The sequence below is a fragment of the Trichosurus vulpecula genome, chromosome 4 (assembly GCF_011100635.1).
Source record: "Trichosurus vulpecula isolate mTriVul1 chromosome 4, mTriVul1.pri, whole genome shotgun sequence".
NCBI lineage: Eukaryota > Metazoa > Chordata > Mammalia > Diprotodontia > Phalangeridae > Trichosurus > Trichosurus vulpecula.
The window spans coordinates 36,626,208-36,642,163 of record NC_050576.1 but is presented as its reverse complement, the minus strand read 5'-3'; the positions used below and the strand labels follow the sequence as shown (position 1 = coordinate 36,642,163).

General features: G+C 38.9%; 1 protein-coding gene across 4 annotated transcripts in view; it reads right to left on the bottom strand.

The window, feature by feature from the left end:
- Window positions 1-3,335: 3,335 nt before the first annotated feature.
- Window positions 3,336-15,956, bottom strand: part of EVI5 (ecotropic viral integration site 5) — a 204,482-nt gene continuing 191,861 nt past the window's right edge. For all 4 annotated transcript variants that reach the window (XM_036754604.1, XM_036754607.1, XM_036754605.1 and 1 more), the window contains one exon: window positions 3,336-4,616. In XM_036754604.1, coding sequence (XP_036610499.1) covers window positions 4,302-4,616 — 315 coding nt within the window. In that variant the 3' untranslated portion in view covers window positions 3,336-4,301. The remainder of the gene's footprint in view (window positions 4,617-15,956) is intronic.

The following is a 15,956-nucleotide window of genomic DNA, read 5'->3' as shown; positions in this document are numbered from 1 at the left end:
TCCATCCAAACTAGCCTCACTATTCTGGCATATGTCAATGCCCTCACCCAGACTATCCCACCCCGCTTGCAATGTGAGGGATCCTCACCTGCACTTCATAGAACCCCAGAAAGGTAATCCCAGTCATGGGCCACCTGGTCTTCCCTCCCCCCAACCTATTACTTTGTATTGGCTTTGCAAGTCCTCTGTTTACATACGTGTGTACATACCCTTAACTGGATAGAAGCTCCCTGAGGGCCAGGGCTACCTCTGGTGTCTGTATCCCCAGATTTATCATAATATTAATTAATTATCATTTATCAATTTATCAAAATAAATTCTGAGTCAACCAATGATTCATTTGCCATCCTTCATTTTTCCTGTGTGTCCGGTCCCATCTCTTTCGGACACCGCGTCTTTAATGCAAGTCGTTGTTAGTAACATGCTGGAGTCCACTGCACCTTTCCATTGTTCTTTGGGTCCCCTGCAATGCCAAGTCTTCAGAGTGTATGGCATTCAGTGATTCACAGAAGAAGGTTGGTGTTTTTATTTTTCTTTAGAAAGGTCTTTGGTGACAGAGAATGGCTTGAAATCAGTAAAAAAACCAAACCAAACCAAACCAAACCAAACCAAAGCACTGTGTAATTTCCCAAATGTAATCCATCCCACTTTCCTCCTCTTCCTCCAGTTTGGGGCCAGCCCAATGGATATCCAGTTGCAATGGCTATCCAATGGCTATCACTGATAGACTGATTCAACTGCATGTCATAGTCTGGGCACCAGATATTCAGTACTTACGTGGCTTTTCCTGGGTGGATCACTAGGTCAACCTCATGAGTGTCTGTGGATCTCACTGTTGGGAGGACCAAACGAGACGAGGCATATAAAGCGCTTTATAAATAAGCTTTCAAGAGCCATGTACGAAAATTAGGAGGTTCAGAATACTGGATGGGTCATTTTTCTGGGAATGAGGATGCTTGATAGGAACTGTTGACATCACCAATAGTTAAGATTATGCCAAATGACAGTACTTTACTGAACTACTTACGTAGGGAAAAAAGGCTTGCCTCCCTATCTTTTAACATGCACTTTCTCCATGAAAGGCACCAGAACTATCACAGAGCACTCACCATAGCTCCAATAAGTCGCTGTTACCCATGTCAGTAACGCATTTTCAGCTTGGGTCTCTTCTAGGGAAATTTCTGACATCAGACCTAACCGATAATGAACGACAAGAGGATGCTAGGGTGAAAACTTATCAATATGCAAAGGTTTTAAAAAAATTCAAAGTATAAACTTAACAACCATCAACAAAATACTCAAACGTACGAAGGGGGAAATCTTAAGCTAGACACCTAGTACATCACAGAGCAGAACGAAATGATTTAACAGTTAACAAGCAAGGCAAGAAAAGGCCTTTGTTCCTTAGTCCTTCCAGGCCTGCTCCAAGGTCCCTTTTTTCTTTACTTTTTATGTAGATGTGCCCAGCATACACTCATTCCTGGTTGTTAATATTCTGCATCCCCTCATATGGGTCTTTAAATATTTGTGCTTGATAACCTTTTTTTATGGTATCATAATATTTCATCATGCCATAATTCATTCAGACACTTTGCAATTATTGTACATATATATGTATATATACAAATATATGTATATGTGTGTATTCATACATACATATATATTGTCTCCAATTCAGCAGGTTTGATTTTTCAAAACTATACCCTTATTTTTTCTCTCCATGGTGTTTTGAGGACAAAGTCTTGATGGCTGTATTTGCTGGGTTGAAAGGCATTATCATTTTGGTGACCGCCATAATACTTTTCATGAACAAAGATTTTGAAGCTTGGCAGAATTAGGGGGTGGAAGGGGTATTGAAAATAAGAGGTCCAAAGTCAAAGTTCTTTAGTAAAAAGTTCCTTGCTTCTTATCTTTCAAAAGTCCAAATGCTATGTCTCAACAGATTCAAGACTTACCGTGATCATTCCCAATAAACTAACCTTACTGTCTAGTTACAGGACCTGGATCATTCTTCAGGGAAACTTTCTAGGGCAGGGCTTCCTAACCTGTGGTCCATGGAGAGATTTCCAGGGAAAAGTCTATGAACTTAAATTTGAAAAAAAAATACATATCTAGTATAAAAGAATTGATTTCCTTGGTAATCTTGTGCATTTTAAAAACATTATTTGGAGAAGAGGACAAAAGGCTTCGGCAGACTGCCAAGGGAGTCTGTCACAAAAAATGTTAAGGACCCTGGTTTTAGAGAATGGGATTAAAACAGGATTCTACAGTCTATATTTTAAGCCAATCAATGATGTTTGTTTTCACTGAAACTTGCCTTCATTGATCTTTTTTTACTTATGATATAAAGGAAATTTGATTATTTTTACTTCTCCAAGCATACACATGTTCATATGATAGTACATTAAAGAGGAAGACTTTTCTCTCTTTACTTTGACAATTTTTAGTACATTTATTAAGAAGATTTACAGTCATGTATTTCCCATTTAGATCCAGTACTCGGCTCTGAATACACCTGACCTGTCTTTAGGGAGCTTTTGGGTGACAAAAATCTCTACCAATGTAGGTCAGCATGTGTTCCCCCACAGAGAGTTTTAGAAACTTTCCTAGAGCACTGAGAGATTGACCCATCCAAAGTCACATGACCAGTATGTGTTCAGAGTCAGAACTTGAACCCAGGTCTTCCTGGTTTCAAGGCCAGCTTTCTAGCCACTAGGCAAAACTGCCTCTGAATAGAAAACCTTTCTTCGAAATATCAGAGGAAGACAGATACCGTTTTTTGTATCCTAAAGTGAGTACAAGCCATGGATCAGGAGTAGTAGGTTGGGTCAGCTGATCTTTGTGGTCATTCTAAAAAGGTGAAGTTCTTAAGCATTTTTGTGTGTCAGAGCCCTCTGCCAGTCTGGTGAAGCCTGTGGATGGATCTCTTTTTATAATGGTGTTTTAAAGCTAAAAGAATAAAAAAACCTAGGATTGTTACAAAGGAAAACAAAAGGTAATATTGTTTCCCATCCAAGTTCCCAGAAATCTGACATCTCTAAACAGATCGGGGGAGTGGAGGGGTGTCTGTGGACTGAAGTGGTTCTAAAGAGACTGTGGTGTAGTTACTGTTTCTATTTTGCAGACTTGCACTGTAAAGTTTAAATAACCCAGCAGAGGAAAATGTCTGAGTGTTAAAGGTGTTAGAACCTGGAAGGAAGAACTCTATCTGATCTCCTCCACCAAGAAGATGAGACAAGAAACTCGGTAAGAGGGTTTCTAGATTCTTTAACAGGGATGTGTCTTGGATTGTTATTACATAAAACAGAATATTACTAAACAACAGATGCCACAACTTTATTAAATCATGAAAAATTTATTAGGTCCATGTAGTTAAAAGATTTCCATCAATAGTGTTTTTGAACAAGCATTAGTTAAGTCATGAATTTGCTAGTGTCAAAGGCTAAGTCAAATACTAAAGCTATTAAAATATTAGTGTTTACTTGTATTTTTCAAACTCGCTTCAACTCTATATACAGAATTCCTGTTAGAATGCCCAAAGCAGCCATATTGCAAACATTTACATTTCCCATATAAAATGATGTGTAATGTACATCTTCAGATTGGTACAGATTTATAAATATGTACAAATAAACAATATATTGTAGTTAACAAACTATTTGACCAGTAACACACTGAAAGCATTATATGCACATACGACTTAAATGAAAAAAAAATTTTTTTGAAACCCTCAGGACAAATAGCATAACCATTAATTTGTGTTTATGAAATTGTACAGAAAAAGGGTGCGTTTGGAAGCCTTCAGTGGGCTTCCAATAATACAGTAATTTTTAATAATAAAAAACAAACATAAGGTAAATCAGATGTGTCCTGATCAATGTTTTGCTGAACAGCCACCTTAAACTCTAAACTCATAAACATAAAAACACAATTTGTTCACTGAGCATAAACTATTGCACACAAGCAGTTTCTTTCAAAGAAAAGTAATTCTATTTTACATATTTATGAACTTCAAAATGGTTCCCATGGGGTATGTGTTTGATTTGCATTTTCCAAAACAAGCAACATTCATGAAAAATTCTATCCAGTAATACTGCTTTACCCATTAACCACACTCTAAGGCTAGTCTATGGCAATGGTGTTCTGGGAGGGATTTGGCAAAGATAAAAAGACTGTAAAATGGGTATGTGCGTCCCGGGCAAGGCGAGCCCCCAAGGTCTGGAATCACTTTGTCGGGGATTTCTTAGTTCCTCCATAATGACACCCATCTCACAGGCCACAGCCTGACGTCACAGTGATGATCAGACAGTAGTGGAATAACTTTCTCTTCTTTTCTGTCGCTTTTCCTGAGGAATCCCCTTCTTGCTTTCTCTCGTCTCCAAAATGCCACCCTCTGTTTCACTCTCACTACTGCCTTCTGCAGCAGGGTCCAAAGTCATGAGGCCAGATCTTCTGTGCAGAGGAAAATGGACTCCACTCTCCCGAATGGAATTAGCCATAAAATCTTCATCAGAGGAATGGAATGACTCATCATCTCCTATTAAATGGTTGACAATGTGGATCCCATCAAAAGTGGGTTGGTCTGAGAAGCCCCTCTTGCCTTTTAGGCACCGGAGCTGTTTAAAAAAACAAACATACCCCCAAAACCAGTATATTAATATTTAGCAAAAACAAAACAAAACAAATTTCCAACAAAATACATGTTACAAAAAGCAGTCCTGGATTATTTGTCCCTTAAATTACAGTTGTAAGCATCCTCTGATGTGCACCAGTTTCCTGGACCTTGAAAGCTAAGACATCATTGAAACTTACTAAGTCCCTATGATACATTTGGACAAAGCAAAGACAACTGCCACGTACCTTAAGATACTGTTCTTCCCCTTCTAAACAAATGAGGATGCTTTTACACCTTTTTGTGGTCATTCCACCAGTAGCTTTATTTACTCCAATACCCTGAGCTGTTTCTAGTCAGAAAACAAGAGTCATCCTGTTCTTACTGCCCAAGAACCAGAAAACAATACTTAGAAATCAAACGGTCAGTATTTTCCACATGGAAATATGAACAACTTCACTTCCCAGGAAGCAACTTTGCATTCTTCCCCTCCTCCCCTTTTTTTGGAGGGGGGAGGCAAGGAAATCGGGGGGTTATGAGACTTGCCCAAGGTTACAGCTAGTAAGTGTGTCAAGTGTCTGAGGCCAGATTTGAACTCAGACCCTCCTGACTCCAGGGCCGGTGCTCTACTCACTGCGCCACCTAGCTGCCCCTATTCTTTTCAAGTTTTAAAGAAAAAATAATATAAAATAATTAGAATGTATTGATATTGCAAACACTATTATTTTGCTTAAAAAAGAGAAATCACGAATAAAATTTGGATGCCAGACAATGAAACAGCAGCCTTGTAAAATCCCCCCTCAACCCCACATTCCCTGGGCGTGTCACCAAGCTTCTATCTGCTACCTGTGCTCACCTAGATCTTAATTAGGGCAGGTAAGAGAAAGAAGGGCCTTCCTACAATTGATGTCTGGCTTCCTTAAAATTAATACCGCAGTTATTAAAAAAAAAATCAGTCCTTTGGCCTGGAACTAAAGTAACATCTTATAATAAGGCTCTGGTGAATTTCCAGTCCCCTTTGGTGGACTAGATGACACCTTCCCAAATCTAGCCCCACTTTACAGAAGCTGGAGGACCAATCACCAAAGAGATCCTCCCTTGCAATACTGTTATCACAACTGCCTTATTCTGAGGCAACCTCATATCACAATATTGCAACCCCACAATGATTTACAGCTCCCAGTCTTAAAACAAATTAAGTGCAATCTCTCCCCTTCTCTTTTTTTTTTCCAGTCTTTTGTTTTTTTTGAAGAAATAACAGTGTTTCTTCACTCTTCTCTCTTCCTGGCTGTTAGGAAGGAAGGCACAGCAGAGGAAGCGCAATTTCCTGATTGTTTGGAAGGCAGGAGTCTCCTTCAGCACTATCGCTGACCCCGGAGATCAACTTTCCCTTTAGCTGCCATGAATCACAGGCTGAGCATTTCTTTTGACAAACTAAGAGGCTGAAAATTCTTTGTACCATCACCATACCGTCTACCCACAGTAGAAGAGAAGCAAACAGGGCTTTTGTTTGTAGTGGCACGAGAACAAAAGAATCAAACTTCAATCTTTTACAAATTAAAATTGTGCTGAATACTATTGTACATTCATGAAGTGAGGTCAATTTATGGAAAAACAACTGAAAAGACCACCTAATTCCTAAGACAGATTAAGTTTATACGCAAATGAGTTTGAAAGTATGCTTCAGGTGTCACTTTATATTCCTGTACCTAAGTAGGAAAACTACCCATTGTTCCTCATGAATGTTTTAAGCTCAAGACACCAGAGCATCTAGTTTGTTAACTACAACCAAATGGGACTTTTGAAGTTATGGGAATTAAATTTTTTACAAAGTCCCAAACCAGACAAGGATCAAATCTGGGTATTAACACGAGCCTTCAAATGAAATTCTCTAAGAGCAAAACATCCATAATTGCAATCTACTTGACTCGTCAGAGCTGGCTCAATCACGGTTTCAAGTTCCAGTGTTTTTGGAGGGATGTTTACTTTAGAAACCAAACAATTAAAAATGTAGTAAAAGCCTAACAAGTTCAATTCTCAACTGTTCTGAAGCTGACTACCCACTTTTTATGATTAATTCTTCCCCTCCGTTACTGATGCTCCTCCTCCCTTCTTCTTCTCACCCTTGGGGCATTTCCCTCCTCTGGATAACCTTTTATAAGAATGGATGACCCAAGGGAAACAGAGTCAAACCGAAAATTGTTCCCTGTCAGCAGCTTGGTTGAGGATTTGGAGATGAGTAAAGTCTCAACTAGGAGCTTACAATAGGTTTCAAGATTACCTATGGATGCTGTTAAATGTGTAAGAAAATACATTCTGTGGTCTGAGACTAATGATAATTTGGCTCATTTCACCCGAAAAGAGAGCTGAAATAGCCATGTCTACCTGTGCATATCCCAGAATTAGGAACACCTGGCTAATTTTAAGTCTTGGTCTGCACAGAGAATCATCCAACCCACCACCATGCCCCCCTCTTCTTTTTTCCTACAAGATGTCCACACTATTCACCCATTTCTTTCTGTACACGGTTCAGTTAATTACACCACAGGCAATCTTCCCCATTTGCATACACCCACATCCATGGTTTTTAGGTACCCTTTCTTCCAATCCTTTCTCTTTCCCTCTTTTATTCAGCTCTCTCAGAAAAATCTCTCTCCCTCTTAATTCCAGTTGTGAACCAAAAAATGACCCTGACCACAAGTATAAATCTAGTGCTAATACACTTTGTCAAAGAAAATTAAGTAAATTTTGACATAAAGGTCATAAGCCTTTACAAACCTTTAAGACACCTGGTCTAATTCAGAAGCCACAAGAAAGTGTTAGCTACCTCATCTTCCTCCAACTAAACCTGCTTTTTCTCAAGCTGCCCAAGATTAATACATTGTTTTAAAATTTAGCTTCTTTTCTATTTTATTTTATGCGATGCAAATCTTTTTTTTTAACCTGCTTTACAGATTAGACTTTTACAGACTGACCTGTTGGAAAATATGTTCTTAGTTCCACTCTACTTATAAGTGAACTTGGGGGGGCCATAACCCCTTTCTAAGTTTATAAGCTGTGGACTCCTTATGTGCCTGACAAAACTCTAGATTCTGGTTCATTCCAGAGTCCATTTCGAGATGTTTCAAATTCTGTACCTTCTTTGATTTAATTTTGTAATCAACAGTTGCGGCAAATAAATTAGCAAAAGTTCCACACACATGCCATATCACAAGAAATTTCTATTCAACCATAGACTTAAAAAAGCAGCAATACAATTACAGAAATAGGACCATATTGTTACCAGGCAGTTCTACAAGAGAAAAAAGGTTTAATTAGTATCCTCTTTATAAAGTAACACCAAAATAAAGAACTAGAAAGGACATTTTCCTTAAGAACACTTTCTCAGACTGAGAACCATAATTTTTAGGGAACAAATGGAGAGTTCTGGAAGAGAATTGAGGTAGAGACTGGGATAATTTTGGAACTGGAGGAAGTCATGTAACTATATTTTTTTTCTTTTTTGGCAAGGCAATCGGGGTTAAGTGACTTGCCCAAGGTCACACAGCTAGTATGTGTGTCAAGTGTCTGAGGCCGCATTTGAACTCAGGTCCTCCTGACTCCAGGGCCGGTGCTCTACTCACTGCACCACCTAGTTGCCCCTCCTGTAACTATATTGACTGGGTTCACTACAAATAAATGTATGCTATCTAATCTCAACTGGACCCTCCACTGTAACAACACAATCCTTTTACTGCTCCTAAATGGACTCTATCCCACTCCCACCAGTGGCTGCTTCAAATCTTTCCCCTTTCTTCAAAGAGCCTTCCTTCCCATCCTCTTAGCTAAGGATCTTGACTCATGCTTTACCATTGGTCATGACTTCCCTCTAATTTACATTATTCCCAACTCTCTCTTCCTTTAGTCTCTGAAGAAGAGGTGGCCTTTTTCTTGACAAGACCAATCACTTCTCTTTGTACGCTTTAATTTCTCCTGATCTACGTGGGTTCTCCCTATCTACACCTTCACACATGGCCCAGTCTTCCTCATTCAGAAGGAATTCTTGTTAGACCTCACCATTCCAAGTCATTACCCTGTATCTCTCCCTCCCTTTTCCAGCCAAGACCCCAGAAGAAAAGCTATCTACTCTCACTACCTCCACTTCTTCTGCTCTCATTCACTTAACTCCTAGCAACAGGATTCCAATTTTATCAACTCAACTGAAACTGTTCTCTCTGAAGTTACCAATGATCGCTGTTAATGGTCAGAACCTCAGCTCTTAACCTTCTTGGCCTCTCGGTGACACCTAACCTTGTTGACCAAGCTCTCCTCTTGAACACTCTCTTCTGTGTATGTGTGTGTGTTTTAATGCCTCAGTTTTCCTGCCTTTCTGACTGCTCCTTTGCATTGTCCTTTATAGGATCACATAGGCAAAACTCTTTTCTGGGCTCTCTTCTCTTTTTTTCTCTATACTCTTTTGTTGGGTAATCTCCTATGGATTTAATCATCATCTCTAAATAGATTCCAGACTTATTTATCCAGCCCACTTTTCCCTCCTTCGCTCCAGTCCCACATTACTTACTGCCTGTTGGGTGTTTCTAAATGGATGTTCCACAGATATCCCAAGCTCAGCATTCCCAAAGGAGAACTAACCTCTCTTCAGAACTGTTTCTATAAAGGGACTTTATGCTTCCAGTCACTCATGTTCAAAAATCTTGGTGTCATCTGTCACCTATGTATTCCTCCTCATCTCTGTCTTAATATTCTTGGCTTCTTTCAACACACAGCTCAAATGTCACCTTCCTTTGCAGGCCTTCTCAATTTCTCTTGACACTTTAGTCTTCTCCTCTGTGAGTCTCTTATAAATACCTAGTTACATGTTGCTTCTCCCATTAATATATGAGCTCCTTAGGAGAAGGTTCTACTTTTGTGTTATTACCTCTCGAATGAATCACTGCAAAGAGGATCATAGTTCAGCTCCCAGCTTCCCTCTCTAACTCTTCAATCCATTCTCCACACAGTTGCCAAAGCAATTTTCCCACAGGGCAGGCTGGACCGGATCATTCTTCTACTCAAGCTCCAGGGCAGATTACACTCTACTCCCCTTCTCATACTGGCCTCAGTGTTCTTCATTCACAATGTCCCCATCTCCAGCCTCTGTGCATTTGTCCTGGTGGACACTATGCCTGGGAGGAACTACTTCAATTCCAGCTCTCAGAATCTCAAGTCCTCTTCAAGGCCCAGCTCAGGTTCTATCTTCTGCAAGAAGCTTTTCTGGATGCCTGCAGCTGTTCAAGCTTTCCCTATCATAATGCTTATGTATTCACTTTGTATTTTAGATATGTGTTCCTATGTCCATGCTGTCTCCCCGATAGAATTGAGGTTTCTGGAGGGCATAGGCTGTGGCTAGCACAGTGCCTGGGACACAGCAGGTACTTAATAAATGCTGGCTGACTGACTGATTAAAAAACTCCAACAAATATTCCTACTTCCTAAACATGAACAGCAGTTCCTCTTCTGTTTACCATCTGCTCACTTTATATATCCATCCTCCAACTTATTAACCCATAACCCCCTTTTCTCCATCTACCCATCCCCTTTATCATCTGCATGTTCCTCTTTGTCTTCACTCTTCTTCCCCCTCTAGTAGTCAACCGTAAGACAGAGCACAGAAAAAAATGGATGCTTAAAACAGGAAATTCAGGAAAGATTTCACTGTCGCTGTTGATGCATACTTTCCAGCCTCCTAGCTACGGCATTTTCTCTTTCTTGGGCATTCTCTGGTGGAGATTTTTATTACCCCCACAGGTAAAAAAATCATCAGAGGGAAGCAAGGAAATCCAAGATACTGTTACATATCAAGAATGTGGGAAGGAGAGGTGATCCATTCCAGTTCAAGCAAAAGCATGGAGATATATCGGGGAGGGGTGAGAATGAGGGATGGCATTAGTCCATCTTGACTGTAGTGAAGAATATGCGAAAGGGGACTCATAAGACAAAGCTGGAAAGTCAAAGCTGGCACCTGATTGTAGGGGTACAAGGTACCCTCATGTGTAGTAAATGCAATTAAAGTCAGGAGGTTTGAAACAAATACATTATTGGTTGATAGCTACAGAGAAACTGCTTTAGGATTTGTTTTGAACAAAAGTCTAATAATAGTAATAACAGTAGCTAGAACTTCTAGATTGTCTACCATGTACCAGTCACTGTGCCAAGTGTTTTAAGATTATCTCTTGCTTACCTTCTCAACAGGTGTGAGAGGATGTGGGAGGAAGGGAGAGAATTTGGAACTCAAAATTTATAAAGCAAAGAATGATAAAATAAGTAAATTAAAAATTTTTAAAAGAACAACAATGGGGAGGCACTGAAATAAATATTTTGAATGAGGACAAAAAGAATATTATCTTATTTGATTTTCATAACAGTCTTGATAGGATAATAATAGATATTATCCCCATTTTTACAGATGAAGAAACTGAGGCAAACAGATTCAAGTGACTTATCTAAGCCACTTAGTTGAATGACTTGTTTAAGGTTACCCAGCTATTAAGTGACTGAAACTGGACTTGAACTCAGGTCTTCCAGGCTTGAGGTCCAGTGCTCTGTGCACTATGATGCCACCTAGCTGCCTCATGGCCTGAGCCATTCTTCTATTTCTTGGTGCTCTTGAAGCATCCTGATGTTATCAGCCTTAGGGCTCTTTCTCTGAGTAAGAAAGCTCTCTATTTGTTCTTATATTATGAATGAACAGGCAAAAAAGCATTTTTTTGTGTGTACTCTGAGCAATGCACAATTGATAGATGACCAGGCTTGAAATCACTAAGATGCAGCTTCCTGGATGGCCTCAGACCCATTCTGGCTGTGTGACCCTGGGCCAGTCCCAGCCTCTCTGTGTCCCTGGCACCTCTCTCAAATTATAAATAAGAGCAGTGCTGCTGACCTTCATCACTGAAAGAAGTTTCTGACACACTGATGAGGTCAGGGCTTAAAAAAAATTGTAAGAGACAAAGCACAACAGACACCTGGTGTAGTGCAAGAAAGGTGACATTTGGGGCCATCTTTTCTATCCTAGGCAGGGCAGACACGGCCCAGCACCCTTCATGGTCAGTGGGATGCCCCAGGCTGCTTTTCCAGCACTGGTGGGAGATGACACGGAGCCATGCACTGAACTGTGTCTGAGGACTGGGCCCACATGACAAGGTGTCCCGCCAAGGCTGGTCCTATTAGCGGATAGGAACACTCCTTCACTCCCTCAGCACCAAGACACCTGTGTGTACTCTCTTTTGCTACATATGATGTTACTGAGGGTCAGACTTGACAAGAAATGGTGTTTTGTTCTGAACTGGGGAGACTCTCTATATTATTTTTATCATCAGCGCCTTCCCCTAATGGCATATAACCTGAGGGTCATACCATGAGACTTTCAGATAGTGTCCAGTGTCACTGCTGAAACAAAGGCATTATCAATTCTTAAAGACTGTCAACATATGTACCCAGCTAGGCATTCCCTCTGGGCATGAGCACTGGGGCAAGCCTGCAGGGCTGAACCATTGTCCTTAGCCACTAAGTAATAAAACGAAACATCCTGGAAGTAAGTGTTTACTGACTTACTAGAACTGAAAACAATTAAAATACCATAGCAAGAAACATCTTTGTGAAGATGGAACAGCATGTTTCTAGAGGATTCTAATTATACTTAATCATTAAGTCTCCTGATTTTAATATCTTAAGTTACATCGACATGGTGTCCAAATAACTGGCCACTTCTGGTTAAAGGAAGGAAGTAAAACCAGTTGTCTTCACATGTACATGGAAATGTTAACATTCCCTAAGAGTAGTCATCAATAAAAGACTTTTAAATAAACAAGGAGTACAACTGCTTTAAAATTTATATTGCTGCTTAGCAGTTTTTGTTCAAGTAAGAGAATTCAATCAAAACGGCAACAGATAATTTATTTTAAGCAAAGGAAATTACATTTTTCAGGGTATTTTTTTGTGCTTTCGCCTGCAGATCACAGCTCTCTAATGACCTGATTTCCAGGAATCTCTGCAGCTGAGCTCTCCCCAAGTGGCTGGGAGCATCTTCCCACTCAAAATCACACAGATCTTTAGAACCCTCCAAATCTAACTTCAATAAAACAAACAAAATTCCTTTTCTGGACAATAGGTTAAAAAGCACAGCTGCAAAGGATTCTTTTCAATTTCCATGTGTTTATTGATTACTAAGAAGTAATTTAAAAATAAATTTATTATTAAGCAAATAATTGGCAAAAAAATCTAATTTGTGCCATCTGTGGCACCTAAAATCACCACTTAGTGAACTAACATAATTTTTATATGTGTATTTATTTGGTCTTGGCACAAGCTGATGCAATATTTGAAAAGAAAAACACTAAAGTGCTGATTTGATTAGCCTACTCATCACTCTAGAAATTCTGAAGTGAGAAACACACAGTTTAATGCAGAGTATCAACATGTACCCAGAAAGCGTATTATTAATATAAGACTAAACAATATACTATTATCTTACCTGATGCAGACTGCCTCATTAGGTTAAGCATGAGAGAAAGACAGAGTAAGAAAGTCAAAATATTGAGAGGTTTTGTTTGAATAGGGAAGTCATTCTGGCAGCAATTTTTCATCAATTTTGCACCAACTCAAATCTCATGGAGGTCAGAACTGAGAACTTCCTGATTGGTTTCAAGCAACACGAACTACTTCAGAAGCTAACATAAAAACGCATAATTGACAAAGGAAAACTGTTAATGAAAATGTAGCTACAGAGCTAAAAGACTACAGCACTAAATAAATAATAAGAAGCAGGAAGCTGCCATCCTCATCATCTAGATGGGTGTAGCTTAGGACAGTCAACAGAACAGTATATAAAACAATTTAGATTATAAAAATGACTAATTAGAAACTGGAGTGGACAGCAGGCAATAGCAAATGTTTTGAAGAAAAGTTATTTTCTGAAAACCTGTCTCTTTCAATTTAACTTAGAGAGGACCTGAAGGCCGTCACCACTTGGGAACTACAACCAAAGATGGCATTCCTCAGCAAGTAAATGTTTGTTGACTTGGCTGGTGAGACACAGAAACACAAGTGGAACCCAGTGTATTATACATGTAGAACTCAAGAAGCTTGTGTTTTTTTTAAACATTCTTATTTAAGCAATAAAGCCTTGCTTTAAGAGAAAAGGAGAGTTGAGACTTGCTTCAGAGGATTACCTCATTGTAACATGGACATCGAAAAAATATTTTTATTTGTGGCTTCTAAATACATGTTCTTTGTCAAAACTCACAGTTCCAAATCTGTGCTGAGAGGTTGTGTCCTTTGGGAGCAGGAGGTTTTTTCTATCAATCAGGGGCCACCCAGACTGGTTTCAGTACAGTTAGTTTTCTACTTCCCTTTACTACATTACAGAGTAACGGTAACTTTGAATTTCAAGAGATCAGGGATGACTTTAAACTTAATTACAAAGACAAAACAGAAAGAGTGATGTAAAATCATCTCCCTTAGCATTTTCCTTCACCAAATTTAACAACTAAGGGTAACAGAATTGTGCTGAAGACTAACAATTCTTGAGATTCAAAAGAATGAGAGGAAGGACTAAATTGGGTATTTTGAAAGACAATCAATCCACAACAAAGTGGAAAAAAAGTCATCCACACAGAGAAAAAAAACCCCTAACCAAATGAACTTTGATCACCACTAGACAGGGCTTAAACCATAGAAGTGCGTCATGTGATACCAAGTGAACAGTTGCAGTAAATTTCCAAGGTTGACTCATATGAGATTATAAGGCACACATAAGTACATTTGGGTTCTACAGATTCTCAATCCCTGCAAAACAGCATGTTGCTGCTTTTTAAATTAAAGAGATGCACTTCTAATGTTCCTATGAATTCCTAACAGTACTTAAAACAGGAAACATAATTTCTATTTGATGGCTTACTTCACTTCAACTGCTAAAACCTGCAATTCTAAATTCTGAAGACTTAATGGGTAGCCCTCCAAAAAACCCAACATATTTTGGTCATCAATTTACGGTGGGTTCTTAAGAACCCCCCCCTCCCATTTTAGACTTTTCAGTTCTCAAAAACTGAAATGTGAGTAGGAAATGAAATGCTAAATTTGTGCTCTATTACCAGCTTCTCCAAAAACTGTATTGTAAACGTGACAGATTAAAACCAGCAGTAAGCATTCACACCAAAAAGGTTTCCAGTGAATCAGAACAGGAAACCAATAGAAGCGATCAATGGGAGGTCATGACTTTTTGAGCATTACACACTCCCTACACAGACAAAAGCTACAGCTATGTAGTCTAATTAAACTCTGAAAAACTGCAGCAAAAGTATGATTGAAGTAATAATTTTAAAATGTCTGCACTAAGAAATGTTTTCCTATTTCAACCTGGCTAGCCCCCAGAAAACCTGATAAAACACATCTGAGAAATACAAACCAACTATAATTGCTTTATAAAGAATTTACAAGTTATTTATAAAGTACATGTATGAGTCCATTTTAAAAAATCAAGGTTTTCAGGAGTAGGAGAGAAGTGTTGTTCTAAGTACCTGAATCCCCAACCTCACTAAAGAACTGGGGTTCAAAGCTACTTAACATCTTTAAAATAATATGGGAAGGGAACTAACAAAAAAGTGATTTTGAAACAGCTTTTCCCCCCTCCCAAAGCACACAACTAAAATCACATGGACAAATGAAATATTGTGATCATGGATCCTCTTCCTGCTAGCTGACACATAAAAGCAATTGAAACCCTGATTATTCAGAAGGCACAAAGTGGTTCTGAGGCTAAGAATATATGGTTCTATGTAAATTTATGACCAATTACAGGAAATAAATCACTTCACATTTCTTTCACTCAGAACTTTTAAATTATGACATCAAAGGTTACACAGATTTCATTTGATTTGACTTTGTTTCAGTTGAAAAAAAAAAACTTGGAAAAATTCAGTAGCATCCATCACCGGATGCAAACCCTTTGCCTGCCTGGAGTGAACACTGATAAGCTGGCTATTAAGTTATTAACACAATGGCTTGTGCGAATTTTAAAATAATTTTTTGTTTCAATTTAAATAAATAAAATGTTATATGTCATATGACGACCTCTATTTGTAACTGGATTCATTACCATAAAACCAACCACATTTAAAACGTAAACTGTGTTTGTGTCATAGCTAACATGTATATAGCACTCTAAGGTTTGTAAAATGCTTTGAAGCAGGTGTTATAGAAAATATCTGAGGAGGATCTGAATTCAGGTCTTCTGGACTCCAGGTCCAGCACACTATTAACTACACTACAAAGATATTAAGATTATCCTCTGGCCGCTAACTTTGGAATT